The sequence below is a fragment of the Dermacentor andersoni genome, chromosome 7 (genome assembly GCF_023375885.2).
Source record: "Dermacentor andersoni chromosome 7, qqDerAnde1_hic_scaffold, whole genome shotgun sequence".
Taxonomy (NCBI): domain Eukaryota; kingdom Metazoa; phylum Arthropoda; class Arachnida; order Ixodida; family Ixodidae; genus Dermacentor; species Dermacentor andersoni.
The window spans coordinates 86,751,963-86,765,170 of record NC_092820.1 but is presented as its reverse complement, the minus strand read 5'-3'; the positions used below and the strand labels follow the sequence as shown (position 1 = coordinate 86,765,170).

At 42.9% G+C, this 13,208-nt stretch overlaps 1 protein-coding gene across 4 annotated transcripts in view; it reads right to left on the bottom strand.

The window, feature by feature from the left end:
- Positions 1–13,208, bottom strand: part of LOC126534143 (tabkunin 2-like) — a 107,901-nt gene that overhangs the window by 23,026 nt on the left and 71,667 nt on the right. For 3 of the 4 annotated variants that reach the window (XR_008613236.2, XM_072289254.1, XM_072289253.1), the window contains exons 2-4: positions 10,271–10,372; positions 9,191–9,284; positions 3,228–3,413 (exon numbers count right to left, since the gene is read on the bottom strand). Coding sequence is in view for 3 of the 4 variants with exons in the window: in XM_072289254.1 (XP_072145355.1) it covers positions 3,228–3,413; positions 9,191–9,239 (235 nt within the window). In the remaining variant the exon portion in view is untranslated. Of the gene's footprint in view, positions 1–3,227; positions 3,414–9,190; positions 9,285–10,207; positions 10,373–13,208 lie in introns of all 4 variants that reach the window. The other variant, XM_072289255.1, reaches the window with a different exon arrangement.

Here is a 13,208-nt window from a genome sequence, read left to right as displayed (position 1 = left end):
TGGAAGGCCGTTCAAGGATGACCAGGCGAGGAGGCAACGCAGGACGGATGCGGCGATCGGAGGGTAGAACCGAACATGACGCCACCTGCACGGACCCTATGATTAGATGAAAATGGCTACACATGTACGGGCTCGCCAATTAGATAAAAACGATGTACGTGCACAGGCTCGACGACTGGCTGAAAGTGACGTGACCCCAGCGGACTGAAGGGGTTGTAAGCCAGAGAACCATAGGAAAAGGAGAGACGTTCTTCTTGCCACGGGCCGTAGCGTACCATTTGCTGCCGGCCGTCAATGACATTTTACTGTTATTTACTTCTTTCTAAGCTCAGTACATAATGTAAATGAACACTCATTTTTCCAAGTCCACCTCAACGGCAGGAAACTCTCGCGTTATACAGAAGATCAAATAGCAAAGCCTATGCTCGCAGCCTCTTTTCTCCACAAATTACTCCGGTATACTAATATGTTCTTCTGCGTCGTTCGCACTTGCATGATTGAGAGGGTATAAGCTGCCTAAGCACAGGTGCAAGCACAATGATTTGGCCGTAGTAGAAGTAGAACCAGAGTTTGCAGAATAGCTGTCCTCCAGTGACACTGCAAACCTGACCTCCTAGAGGGCCCAAATAAGCCAAATAGTTTTTAAGTAGCTGCAGTTGTTGAGACAAGTCGACTCTCACATGTTGTTTCTCGAACGATTTATTTCATTTAATAGGAGTAAAAATGCTGCCTTCGCAGAGTACATCAAAGGCAACATACGACAGCCTGCGCCACCCCGTTACTTAAGCCACTGGTGGCTTGGTCTGGTTGTGGACCTCAGTATTGAAGTGCGGTCTGGGCACAAGGCTTTTGGCACACTATGCCGGCCCTTTTCTCATATTCGACTGCCTCAGCGAGACAACCTGTAAGATAGCGCACCTCACCGCCATCGGATGACGTTCTGCCCGGGCTCAAATAACGAATGTCGCCAGCATAAAACCCTACATCCTGCGCGAGTCTACTTAACTCGCACAGCGGGCTTCACCTGCGTGAGGGGCAATGTAACGGCACTTCTCTTAAACCTAAGAAGAGAAGAAGGCGTAGCGGGATTTCGTTCCGTTCTGTATCCCTCACCCCGTTCAGTGCTTTAGCACCGAGCCTTTTAAAAATACGGATCCCTTCTTGTAGCAGTGCCTAGGGTCCCAGGATATCTGCTCACCGACAAAGGTTGGCAAAGAAATTGCATCGAGCTGTTCAGACTCTAAATGTCATGTTATCACAAGTGTTATAAAAGTTACAAACAGGGGTAAGGTGCCTCAAAAAGCCTGGTCAACGTTTCAAAAGGAGGACCTATATTCGTCGAAGGCGGCGTTGTCATCCTCAACAGATTTTTTGTAAAGGTAAGGAGGGTGACGTCAAATGCGTTCGTTGTCAGCGGTGACTGGCGGTAAGGGGAGACACTCAACGGAAATGAGCGCTGTCGTTTGTCGTCTCTAGGCACGGTTTCGAAAACGAGCCGACAAGAGCGCCAGAGTGGGAAGGCGGCAGAAGATAAAAAGTACATGCAAGGAGTTCGGGGGAGCAAGAGGCTAGGAAGCCTTGAGCGAACAAAGGTCGTACATGCGGTAGGGGGCGTGCGTTTCTTGGTTTGAAGAGCCGTTCTGTAGGCCAGTGGGCAAGTAACAAAGTGACACAAGTTGAAAAAAATGATTCGAGTAGTGCGGCAGCAACGCGCCGGGAATTTTGAAGGTGTTAAGATGGTGACATGGAGTCTGGGGCAAATGAATGGGGATGGTTGGAAAGGCGCGTCTTAGTCTTTCAAGTGATGGTAGCCCCACTAATTTGGCGCTGGGGTGCTCGCGGCGGTACACAGAAGTGGCGCGACCCTGTTTGGTGAAGGCGCCAAGAAACTACGTTTACGTCTGGGACCTCGGAATGTCTGGGCGGTGGTGAAAAAAACACAAAAAAAGTTATAAAGAGCTAAGGAAAGAGAAAAAAGGAGGAAATAGGAGGGCAACCACCAAAAAAAGCGGAGGTGACAGTTGAACATTTGAAAACGGCTCATCTGGTTAATATATGAATTGATGCAAAGGAGAAAACATTAACTTGTGTCGTAGGGAGGGGCAGGAAAGAGCGGCAAACGGAGTAATACGTGAGCTTAGTAATCGAGGGTAGTTGGTGGCATAGTCTCTTTCTCTGATTTTGTTAATGACACGAGAATTTTATGTTTAGGTTACAGCTTTCTGCAATACTAGGTTGCCAGGTACCATAGTCATTTTTGTCAGGTTTAGGTATTTAGGTTTGTGTACTACGGTTGATTCCGCATATTTCATCTTGAGAAATGAACGGTAGAACGTTTTTGTAGTGTACACAGCCCTGCTTTATCATAATAATGGCTGTGTTAATTTGAGTAGCTGGCTGCTGCTTTAAGTCAAGTTCGTTCTGTATCTGCACGATGGCCGCTGAGCCGTGCATGAATTTGTTGTCCAGTTTATATCTATTGTTTAGATAGTCCAGATAGTACAATGTGTTAGTTTATGTGCAGGTGAAACTCCAACTTAGCTTCTGAAGCTAATCCAACCTTGTATTTTTGTCTGTGTTAGTAGGCTGTAAATGTTTGCTTGTAGAGCACCTGTGGCGACCCCAGGGACTGGATCTTGACTTCGTCTTGGTCCTTAGTTTTGCATGCACAAGAATTCTCTTTAAATTAGGGCTGCGTCTATACCTGCTCTGGTGCGCCGCGAAAGAAATTATTGGTTTTGTGGTTGCTGGTGAGAATTAGGTAGCATATATTAGCAATGTTTTTATGCAGATTCTATAGCGTTTTTGAGAATTCACTAGCAGCAAGATCCGTTGTTGTTATGGTGATCTTATGTAGGTGTTTGAGGGCCTTGGCTGCTCTTAAGTTTGATTGCTTCGGCGTATCTTTCTTGAAGGGCACAGGTCGAGTGCTTCCTGCTTGATAGACTTTCTGTGATGTATCCGAGCGTTACCTCTAGTGCCTTCTTTGAACTGCAAAGGCGGCCAACTAAAAGTTATATTGGCACCACGCACTTATAAGTCATTGGTACGTCAGAACCTCTGCGGATCAGCGAGAAATTCATATCATAAATGCTAAACACACTATGCTATAACACACCATTAAAGATACATTTATCACTAGTAAATTTTTCCGCTCTCATTGCCTCTCCTCATACAAGTGCTTCACTAGAACGCCAAACTGCATCTATAAATCGCCAGCTACTCACTTTCACAAGCGCTGTTACACAGCTCGCACGATTCAAATCTGTTCGCGTTTCCACCACAACCTCCATATAGAAAGGGTCGACAGGCTGCCATGCCCGGGTCGAAGTACCACTGCCAAGACAGCTGCCATCCAACATGGCAGTTTCCAATATCCTTAGGTAACGAGCATTCCGCCTTGCGCATCCTGCCTGAAAAGAAGGAAAACGCGCGGTAATGCGAAATACCAATTCTGGAGAGTTGCGTTTTTCTCGGTTCTCACTGTCTCCACTTTTATGGGCCTCAGAGTGATTGATGCAACGGGATTTTCAAAGCTACAATTTTAAGGACATAATGTTAACTAAGCAATCAGAAATGCAATCGCCGAACGCGGCTCCTGCTAACATCTGATAGTAAAATATTGCAAATTCACTGCTAATGGACAAGAAGTAATCTGTGCATTAGGCAAAGCAAATTGGGCATTAGGTAAATGTTGTCTCCCGTTTTGTTGGTTCCACTTTCAGTTGTAAATTTGCACCAAATTATTCCTCACAACAATAGAGCCCCCGCCTTCATGTTTAGCATTTTATATCGTTTACCAGCAACGAAGATCAATCATATAATAACAATATTTTGACGACGGAAGAGCGCGGGCAAACAGGTTTTTTCTTAGGTGGGGGAGCTTAAATAAAATAGTTTTATTTGATAAGAGGAAACACTGAGCATCCCGTTTAGCTTGTGATATGCAGTGTAGCACAATATATGCAGAGTTTTATTCTGATACCACTAATTATATGCTTAAACCTTCTCTTCCAAATGAAGATTTTTCAAAAGCAAGCATCTTACATTGTTGTTGGTAATACATATAGAAGCGACTATTGATACATAATACTTCTGGGGAAGAAAGGGGTCTGATAAATGTGCACATTGGCCAAAACTGGCACACGAAGCAGATTACTCGGCGAACTATATTTACTCTCTCTTTAGCTAATCGTTATAAAAGAGCCGTCCTTCAAATCATTCCTTTTCCCACTCATAACGCACCAGTCAATTACGAGAATTATTCTCTAAGCCTACGATCACTCGTTTGAACCACGAAAATCTATGAATTTCCAGGTGATACTTGCTATCGATACCAGACGGGAACTTTAGTTTACTCTCCTTTGATAGTCTCAGCACGCTAATAGCTTCACGGAGACCCTATGCGGACTCAGCGGAGACCTGATAAGAGAAAAAAGTCCAATTAAAGTAGACCAGTATTTAAGGGAAAAAAATGTTAAAGAAAACCTGTTGCAGTTCTCTTATTCCCGTTGCGTCTTTTGGTATCAGCCCATAAGGACATCATCAAACATTCAATATAAAAGAATAGGCCCGATACAATGCAAACACTCGTAGGTATGGAGTAATGCATTCAGTCACGCTATATAGTAATATATGTTAAACTGTCACAATGGCGAACATAAAGTGAATCGGGCAAGCGGCACAACAAGCGTGTGCGACTTCATTGTCCTTTTCGGTGCCGACGCACCGAAAAGCAGTGGACGCTACAGGGCCCCGGTTCTAGTCAGAAAGCCGCGGGACAGCGGTGCGAAAGTAAGAAATGAAGCTCTTATCTGCAGCAAAACGCACTCTATCACGGTCATATGTAGGTTCGATGGCGTTTGCGGTGGCGTGTGATTACTTATTTATTGTTGTCGGCCGCGTAAATACGGAAATAGTGGCGACACGTCTGGGAAGTGGTGGGAAACCGCGATGGTTGACACGATGCAAACCAGAGATCTCAGAGGCGCCTAATTTGCTCTTTGTGGCGTTAGCAACGAGACTGTACAGCCGCGGTCGAATAAAAACTTGGCGCAGATGAGTCTTGTTTTTGATCGTACTGTGGCTGAAAACGAGCATATCATCTAAAAAGACCAAATAACAGGAGCGGCCACGAAGTACTTTGTCAAGAAAATGCTGAAGCAAAGGTACTCGAACATGCCAAAAAGAGTGATGGTAACAGTCTTCTGCATATCAGATGGCTGGACAGGTGTCTGGCGATACGCTTTTACAAAATTAATTTTGCAGAAAATTGTAAGGCCTTAAAGAGCGGCAGTGGAATCTTGTATTACGAGTGCGATCGCACGCGTAATGCGAAAACGTGGGATCGTTCCCCACCTGCGGCAAATTATTTTTCATCCACTTTCAATTCCATTAATTTGTAATTTCTTTATTTCAATTAGTAAGTACAAGTAATTTCCCCCGTGTCGTCCGTGGTGAATTTGTTTGTGGGCTTGTCATGACATGATAAAAGGCCCAACAGCCTTATATAGTGGTTTAGTAGTTCTCACACATGAACTCAATAAATAAAGGGCTACTCCATAGTGTACGGTAGCAAATGCAGCGGGAACGTGTAAATGTAATAAAAAACACAACAGCGAATCAGTTAGCTAGGCAGAACAATAATGTGCAATAAAGGATACATGGTAAACACTAAGTGTAATACAAGCTACACGCATAATAGCAATGCAACTATATACACAAATATGAGAGAAGTACAGATGAGCGTTTGAACTTGAAGGTGCCTCTATAGCTTGTGAGTCAGGTCGTCATTGGTCGCTGATACAGACGATGTCTCCTGGCAGTTTATTCCCAGGATAAAAGTGGCCTTGAACCACTTTGTATCCAAGTACAGAAAAGCATTTGAAGTGAAAATAGGCTATTTCAAAAATATTTTGCCTAAGAATGTACTTCAAGGCGTTCAGCAGAAGCGGAGTTATTGGCGATCAAACGCGGCCCCCACTGTGCTCCCGTTCTTTCATCAACACCTTGCACGGCGAAAGCTACAGCTCAGTGGGGCGTGACCAGAACGCTCCGACTGCTAAATGTCACCGTGCCGCACCATTCAAAACAGGTTAGTATGGGAAGAAAATATTTGATATTGAATTGCTGGTGCAGACGTCAGAGACTCAATGGGCAGATTCGGTAAGAGTTGGTAATTGGGAATGGCTGTGATAAACATTGTGATACCCAGGGAGAAGGGATCACAGTCAGCGTGATTGCAATGACGATTTTAGGGACGTGTTTATTTCACTGATCTTGGTTTTCGCGCCTAATCTTGTGGTATCAAAGAGGAACTTTTCGTATGAGGTGATTCAAATTGAGGTATTAGATGGGAAATCTACGATTTCTTCATATATGAGGTGTAATTCAGTTTTATAATAATAGCAACAACAACAACAACAATAATAAAAATAATAATAATAATAATAATATTAATAACAATCTTTATTTCAGTCATGAAGTGAGGGACTGCGGGAAAAAAAGCTGACAAGTCAGCTTTACTACTTCCCAGCTCTCCGGAGTACAAAATACAGGAAACAGAATACTTTTGGCATGACAACAAAAAGGCCACAAACAAATAGTAATAGTAATGCAGCAATAACTTCTCCACAACAGTAAGAATAAGTACCTCTTGAAATAAAAATGTTAGCTGCGTGATAGATCAATGCCAAAAGGAAACGTACAAACATGAAAAAAACTGCAAGTAAAAAGCGCTACATAATGAAGGAAAAGGTGAAAACAGGGGGAATAATGCAACTTAACATTTTTTTTTTTTGAATAGGCGTACTATAAGTTGCGAGCGTCTCACGTACGCTGTTACAGTACTAGGCTCCATCACAAAGCCGACGATAAATGAACAGCTAAATACACAATGTTGGATACAAATTCAACTGGGCTGCTATTCAATGTGTAGAATTTTGCAAATGAGCTTAGCTTTGCAGTGAGCCAAACAGATTTTCTTTTCTTTCCGTTTACTTGTACTTGTCAGTCACGACACCATTTACTTACCTTTTCGAAATATCACTACAAGTTATTCGCAATCTAGGTGTTACTTACCTACCTGCTTTGACGCAACCATCCACGGCTAATTTTGCAAAGAAATCTGCTACCTTTAGAGGTAATGCGACTTCGAAACGACATCGGCCCGAGCACACATTCTTGTGGCATTAATGATTTGGTGTGCCTAACTCTTGCGATAGATATTGCTCTATCAGTCATACCAAAGTTGTGCAATGAACAGAAAAATTAACAAATCTTCGATCCTAAAAGGTAGCGCATGCCGGTAGACTCTTAGCACATACAGAATAATCTACAAGACATTGCGCTATTTGCTTCGGTACCTTGCTAATTCATAATTACATCAGACAACCCGATACACTGCGAGCAGCAAATTGCCTTTCTTTTTCTTTTTTTAAACGGTACTGCGGGACTTTTCCATGGCGTTACTCATTGACAGCTGTGTTTAAAACATGTCGGAACTTATTTACCTTTGGTAGTATGCAAGTTACAGCACCTACGTTGTTTCACTTGCTCCAAAGGAGAACTTATGTCTTGTGTCACTACGGTAGCGGGTGTCGTACATTTGGTACTTAGAATACCTCGCATTACTTTGTGCCTTGTGTTTGTATAAATTAAATTTGCATTTGTATCCATTACCCTTCTTATACCCTTCTTATATTATGGAAAACTAAATTGCATTGTCATTGATTGACTTTAGTTTGCATTTACCTTGTATTATTTTGCTGAAACGAAAAGTCTACAACTACCTTACCCATTCTTCTTGTATAGGTGGGTTAGGTAGGTGCCATAGTTGATTAGTACACTAACGAAGAGGTTTTGCGCAAACCATTTGTAAGCGAGATTAACACAATTCGAGCACTCGATCTGGCTCACAGCTTCAGTATACAAAACCAGAACAATATTTTCAAAATGTTATCGAAGAGGTTATGTCATGGACAACACTTAAAGCCTGTGTTGTCTCATGTTATCCTTTTCATTCGTAGGTTTCTATTGTGCAGGTATCAAAGTGCCGGGACGCGGAATTTTAAGCTTTAATCAAGGGAAATCGATTTTTATCCTTTAATATAATAATATATTATTAGTCTATAATAATGATAGTCTACCAAGTGCTATTCTCTTAGTTTCCCTGTCCTGGCACTGATCGGTCCCGAAGCGGTGGTATAATAGAGCGTCCACCTCGTATGCTGGAGGTATTGAACTCGAATACCGATATTTTTTTTAATACGTAGAACGACCAAGCGCTCAGTTTGCACAATGTAGAACGACCGAGCGCTCTGGGAGGGGGGCATAGAGGTTTGCGATGGTCCGTGGGCGCCCCTTGCTCCCACGAGAGCAGTTATCAATTGCCGAGTATCTGCCGCTGCTCTGGGAGGCAGGCGAATACTGCCGCCGTGTACTTAGCTGTGAAAAATAGGTACCAGTGCGCAATGGACCTAGTGCTGTAGAACTACGGGAGTTTCGGACCCTTGGAAGGACACGCACTGACTGGGATTGGGATTGGTGGCACGGGATCACCACTCCTTTATTCGCAGACGGGGAGGGGGGGGGGGGTGAGCAGGGGCTAACGAGAGTTTTGTCGGGAATTTAGGGTGCTGACTTTTTCGCAAGCGTGTAACCTCAAAAGAAAGCCGAACTCCAGGCCGGGGTACACCAGTGAAATAGTAATTAATAAACATGTTAAATTCATCTTTATCTGCTGTTTACTGGCTGACATACCTATTGTTACCTTTCATACCGTGTGTTTTTTTGCTCGGTAAGCGAATCCGCCTTGTCACAATAATAAAACACTTAACTTTAACAAAAAATAACTTGCTGCTTTCTCCTATTATCACATCAGTTCCGCTGCGTCAAGAAAATTCCTCTTTTTGCTTATTCCAGGGCTGCAATAATACTGCTAACAAATTCACATATACAAGGGGCAAAGAAGTTCTCGACACCTTGCATATCGTAACCACAATTTTCGAAATTTTGAGCAGCTGAATTAGTATCACTTTTCAGTTGAGCGTTTTAACAAAAGCGTGAATCTGCTTATTGGCAGCAACGTTTGAAGCAAAAATGTATTCTGCGCATATATTCTTAAACAAAATTTGAAAATTACAATCACATATCTAAGTACCCGTAATTGTGCAGTATTGGGATGGCTTACATGGGACGATGACCAGGAAGATGAGAAAAACGCAGAGTTCGCACTTCATTTTGCTGCTGGGATGTAGCGGGCGTCCAGGTTACGATCTCGAAACCTGCGTGAACGCCAGCTGTCACTTAAGTAGGCAGTCGTGCGTGCCGTAAATTATATGTTGCGTTTGCATGTGTTCTCTTTCGTTCTCGTTCATGCCAGCCCACACAAACGCCGCCTATTACGGTTCGATGGCACGATGTTTCTTTTCAATGTTTACACGGGGGCCATTGATGCAGCTCGAGTGCACGTGGTCGAGTACGCGTCGTATCAACAAGTTATTCAGTGTTCTGTGATTACCGGCATGTGTACCCGAACACCCAGCTTTTTCCATTTGCAATAGCTCTGTTGCGCTGAACTTTGCTTCAGACTGGGAACGTCTTGTAGTTTCGCCCTAAATCAACCTTTGTTTCAACGCGTTCGTACGAAAACAACGCAGTGAAAGCTGTGTGACGTTTTCAGTGATGACCATTTGTTACTTTGACAACTGTAAGGTTCGAATAGCCCGCACACGTGGCTACCGTTCTTATTTTCTTCGCGCACCGCCACTGCCATATTTTTCTTAACTCAGACATGCAATTATGCGGTGTGGGGGGGTGGCTTTAGAAACACTGTTCCTGCAAAGTTTCTTTTTATTTAAGTTTTTAGACTCTCACTCTTCTTATGCTATTGACTCTACACTTCCGAAGAACGTTCACAGTTTCCTCGAAATGTTCTTCTTGGCGCTGGTGCCATGACTAAAGTTTCGACTAGGTCAACAAAAAACTAAAAAATGGACTGAATGCGTTTGATGTGTATAATATAACGAATTAACATGCAGACAATTCTTAGTAAATTATTCCAGTATCTTGTTCCCTGCACAAATGTACTTGGTATAGGAGATTCAGAAAACACATTGAATATTTTTGATAGGGTCTGTTCCTTCGGCTCACAAATTTTTGTTTATGTGCAGTTTGGAAGAGCCAGCCCTGTCATTAAATTGTTTACCACATTGCCATTTTAAGGCTCTTTGGTCAAAATGAAGGTATTATGCCGAAATTATTAACGAACTGTCGTGTTCCTCAGGGGCTGGATTTGGAGGCACGTAGCTCCGTTGCTCGACTGATTTTTGAGAACGATTATTTTCCACCTCCAGGCATAATATTCCGTTACCTGAAATAAAAAAAACATACATATTCTCAAAACAAATTTACATGTACATGCGGTTAGAAAGAGCACCGCTGGCAGCAATTTGACAACTCAGGATCTATAAACGCCATCTATTTCCTCTTTCAGCAAACAACCCCACTACAAAGATAACTCTGTCAAGTTACGAACATTTCGCAAAATTTTTCTTATGAGTAAAACCAATTCCCAACCTATATATACCTTACATATTAACGGAGCAGTCAGATCACATCCTAATATTTTATAGCGCTAACTAAAAAATTGGCATATATGTTGGTCATCTTGAAGAGTAATCAAAGCTCCAAGTCCAGATGTTTTGAACATGGAATATAGCACTTCGTCAAAAAGCGACTAAGCTCGTTCATATAGTTTCACACTAATTAAAATCTTTTCACTTATATGACTCAATGTCCGCTACTTTTACGAGCGGGCATCATTCAGGCCTCGTGCACGTTCTTGATATATTATTCTTCATTATTTGTAAACTTCTTTTGTTCTCTTTTCTGTCATAGGAAATCATTTCGATGCAATGCTGATTACGCAGACCTGCGTATGCGTAAATCGAGGTAGATTCGTTGGTTCTTGCAGTAAATGCAGTCATCAGCACGATTGTCATCATGTCTTGGATAAAAAACCTGTCATTGAGTTTTGTGTGCATCGCTAGAAGATCCTTGCTTCCTCGAAATCAATAGGCGATATAAAGAGAACGGAGTACTCCCTGGTTACTTAGAATATGACGTTGAGCCTATTCCTATTCTATTAAATAGCCTTTTCTAAATGGTATAGGAATTATTTACCAATATATATATATATAAGTGTGTGTGTGTGTTACTTGTATGTCGGTAGTACCACAAGAAGCCAACAAACACGGACACCAAGGGCGACATAGGGGAAATTGCTTGTGCTGAATGAATGAAAATAAAGAAACTATAGCTTAATGGAAATCACAGTGGATGGAAAACAACTTGCTGCAGGTGGGAACCGAACTCACAACCTGCGCATTTCGCGTGCGATGCTCCACCACTTGAGTTACGGCGGCACCGTTTCGCCGTTCACTTTCTTGGGTATTTATGTGTCCTAGTAGAACCCTGGGAGTGTTAGCCAGCACCACCACTCACGTACCTTGGCGGCGGACGTCGAACGTCCTTTTCTGCCGCAGGCCTCACGAGCACGTGATCTTTTTGGGTGAAGGTAACTGGTCAACTGGTCAATTGGAGGTCTCGAATCCGGCAACATTGATGCCTTCAGGTAGCATGCGTGGGTTTATTGAGTGGGGTGGAGTGTCAAACAGCATGCGCTGGCTAGCACTCCCAGGGTTCTCCTAGCACATATGAATATCCAAGAAAGTGGATGGGGGAAAAGGCGCCGCCGTAGCTCAATTCGTAGAGCATCGCACGCGAAATGCAGAGGTTGTGGATTCGGTTTCCACCGGTGGCAATTTGTTCTTTCATCCACTTTAATTGCCATTGATTTATCGTTTCTTTATTTTCATTTATTCAGCACAAGTAATTTCTCCTATATTCTCCTTGGTGTCACTGTTTGTTGACTTTTTATGGTATCACTAATAAAATCAGGCGCCTCGGTTAACGCCCTTTCTTCTCGTTTGTATGTCGGTAGATTACTTATCATTTAAAATAAACGCGAGGTACTTCCTTTCAATGCGCACCTCATCAACATAAAAAGCTATGAGCTGTGACTAGTGGTCAATCGTTTTAGTTAACTCATAGTTATACACGCGTGAGTGTGTCACGTGTGGTCTAACCAGTCGTAGGCGTTGCCGATGGTGTTTCCTCTCGGGGAGGCATTGCGGTAAGCTTGATACCTTGACGGCTGCGGAGCACTGTAGCAATAGCAGGGACCGTGCACCTCCGCCTATTTGCTGCCTATTACGAAACTTTCAAATTAGTCTATTCATGACGTATGTAGATGTACAGAGTCACCAGAGATCCAGATGCACCCCAATTCGCTCCAAAAGCCTTGACACAGTGATTCGTCTACGTTTTGACAGGCGGTCTGTTAGGTGTCTTCTCCGTAACACCACTATAGATAGTTATCGAGGAAGGCGCTTTCTCATCGCATGTTCCCTACGTTTATTATATTTTAAAACATTTTCTTAAAAGCTTTGTAAATCTGTAAATATACTAGAAAGGAGACCCTAAACCCTAGCCAGTGAATTGCGCTTCACGACCGCTTTTTTGGTCCTTACTTTGAACACAGTGACTTCAGCTGCAACATTTCAGTACGCTGCGCGCCAGTCAGTTGGTATTTTTTACCAAATAAAGCTGTGCAGTGAAACACCTACTTACAATAAAAAATATTTACAGGCGATCACAACTTCGAAAAGTCTCCTGCTTAAGACGAAACTCACCTTTTTAAGGATTTCTGTAGAAATGTACTGCGTCCTTCTATAAAATAACAGCTGTCTGCCGGATTATTGAAATAATTGCTACAATACTCTACAGACGCTCAAAGATGAGCCTAAATAATGTATATAGCGTCTGTTTGCGGAGTGGTTAAGTGCCATCTAGGTAGAAATTAAATTATAACATTAAGAACTCCTGTGACGCCGTGCAAATAGAAGTTGAGACAAGACAAGGGGCACACAAGGGTGTTTCTAGGCTTGTCGGGCCATTGCAGAGCATTGAGTCAAGACTATGCTCTCAAAAGTCACTGCCTGACAAGACTGACTCACAAGGATGTTCCCTTTTGTTGGACAGAAGAGTGTAATGGCGCCTACCCAGAATAGGCCCGAATAATTTCTTGTGATCGTGTGCTGTGCTTACCATGGTTTGGGCTGTCCTTCGAATTGAATACTGACCCA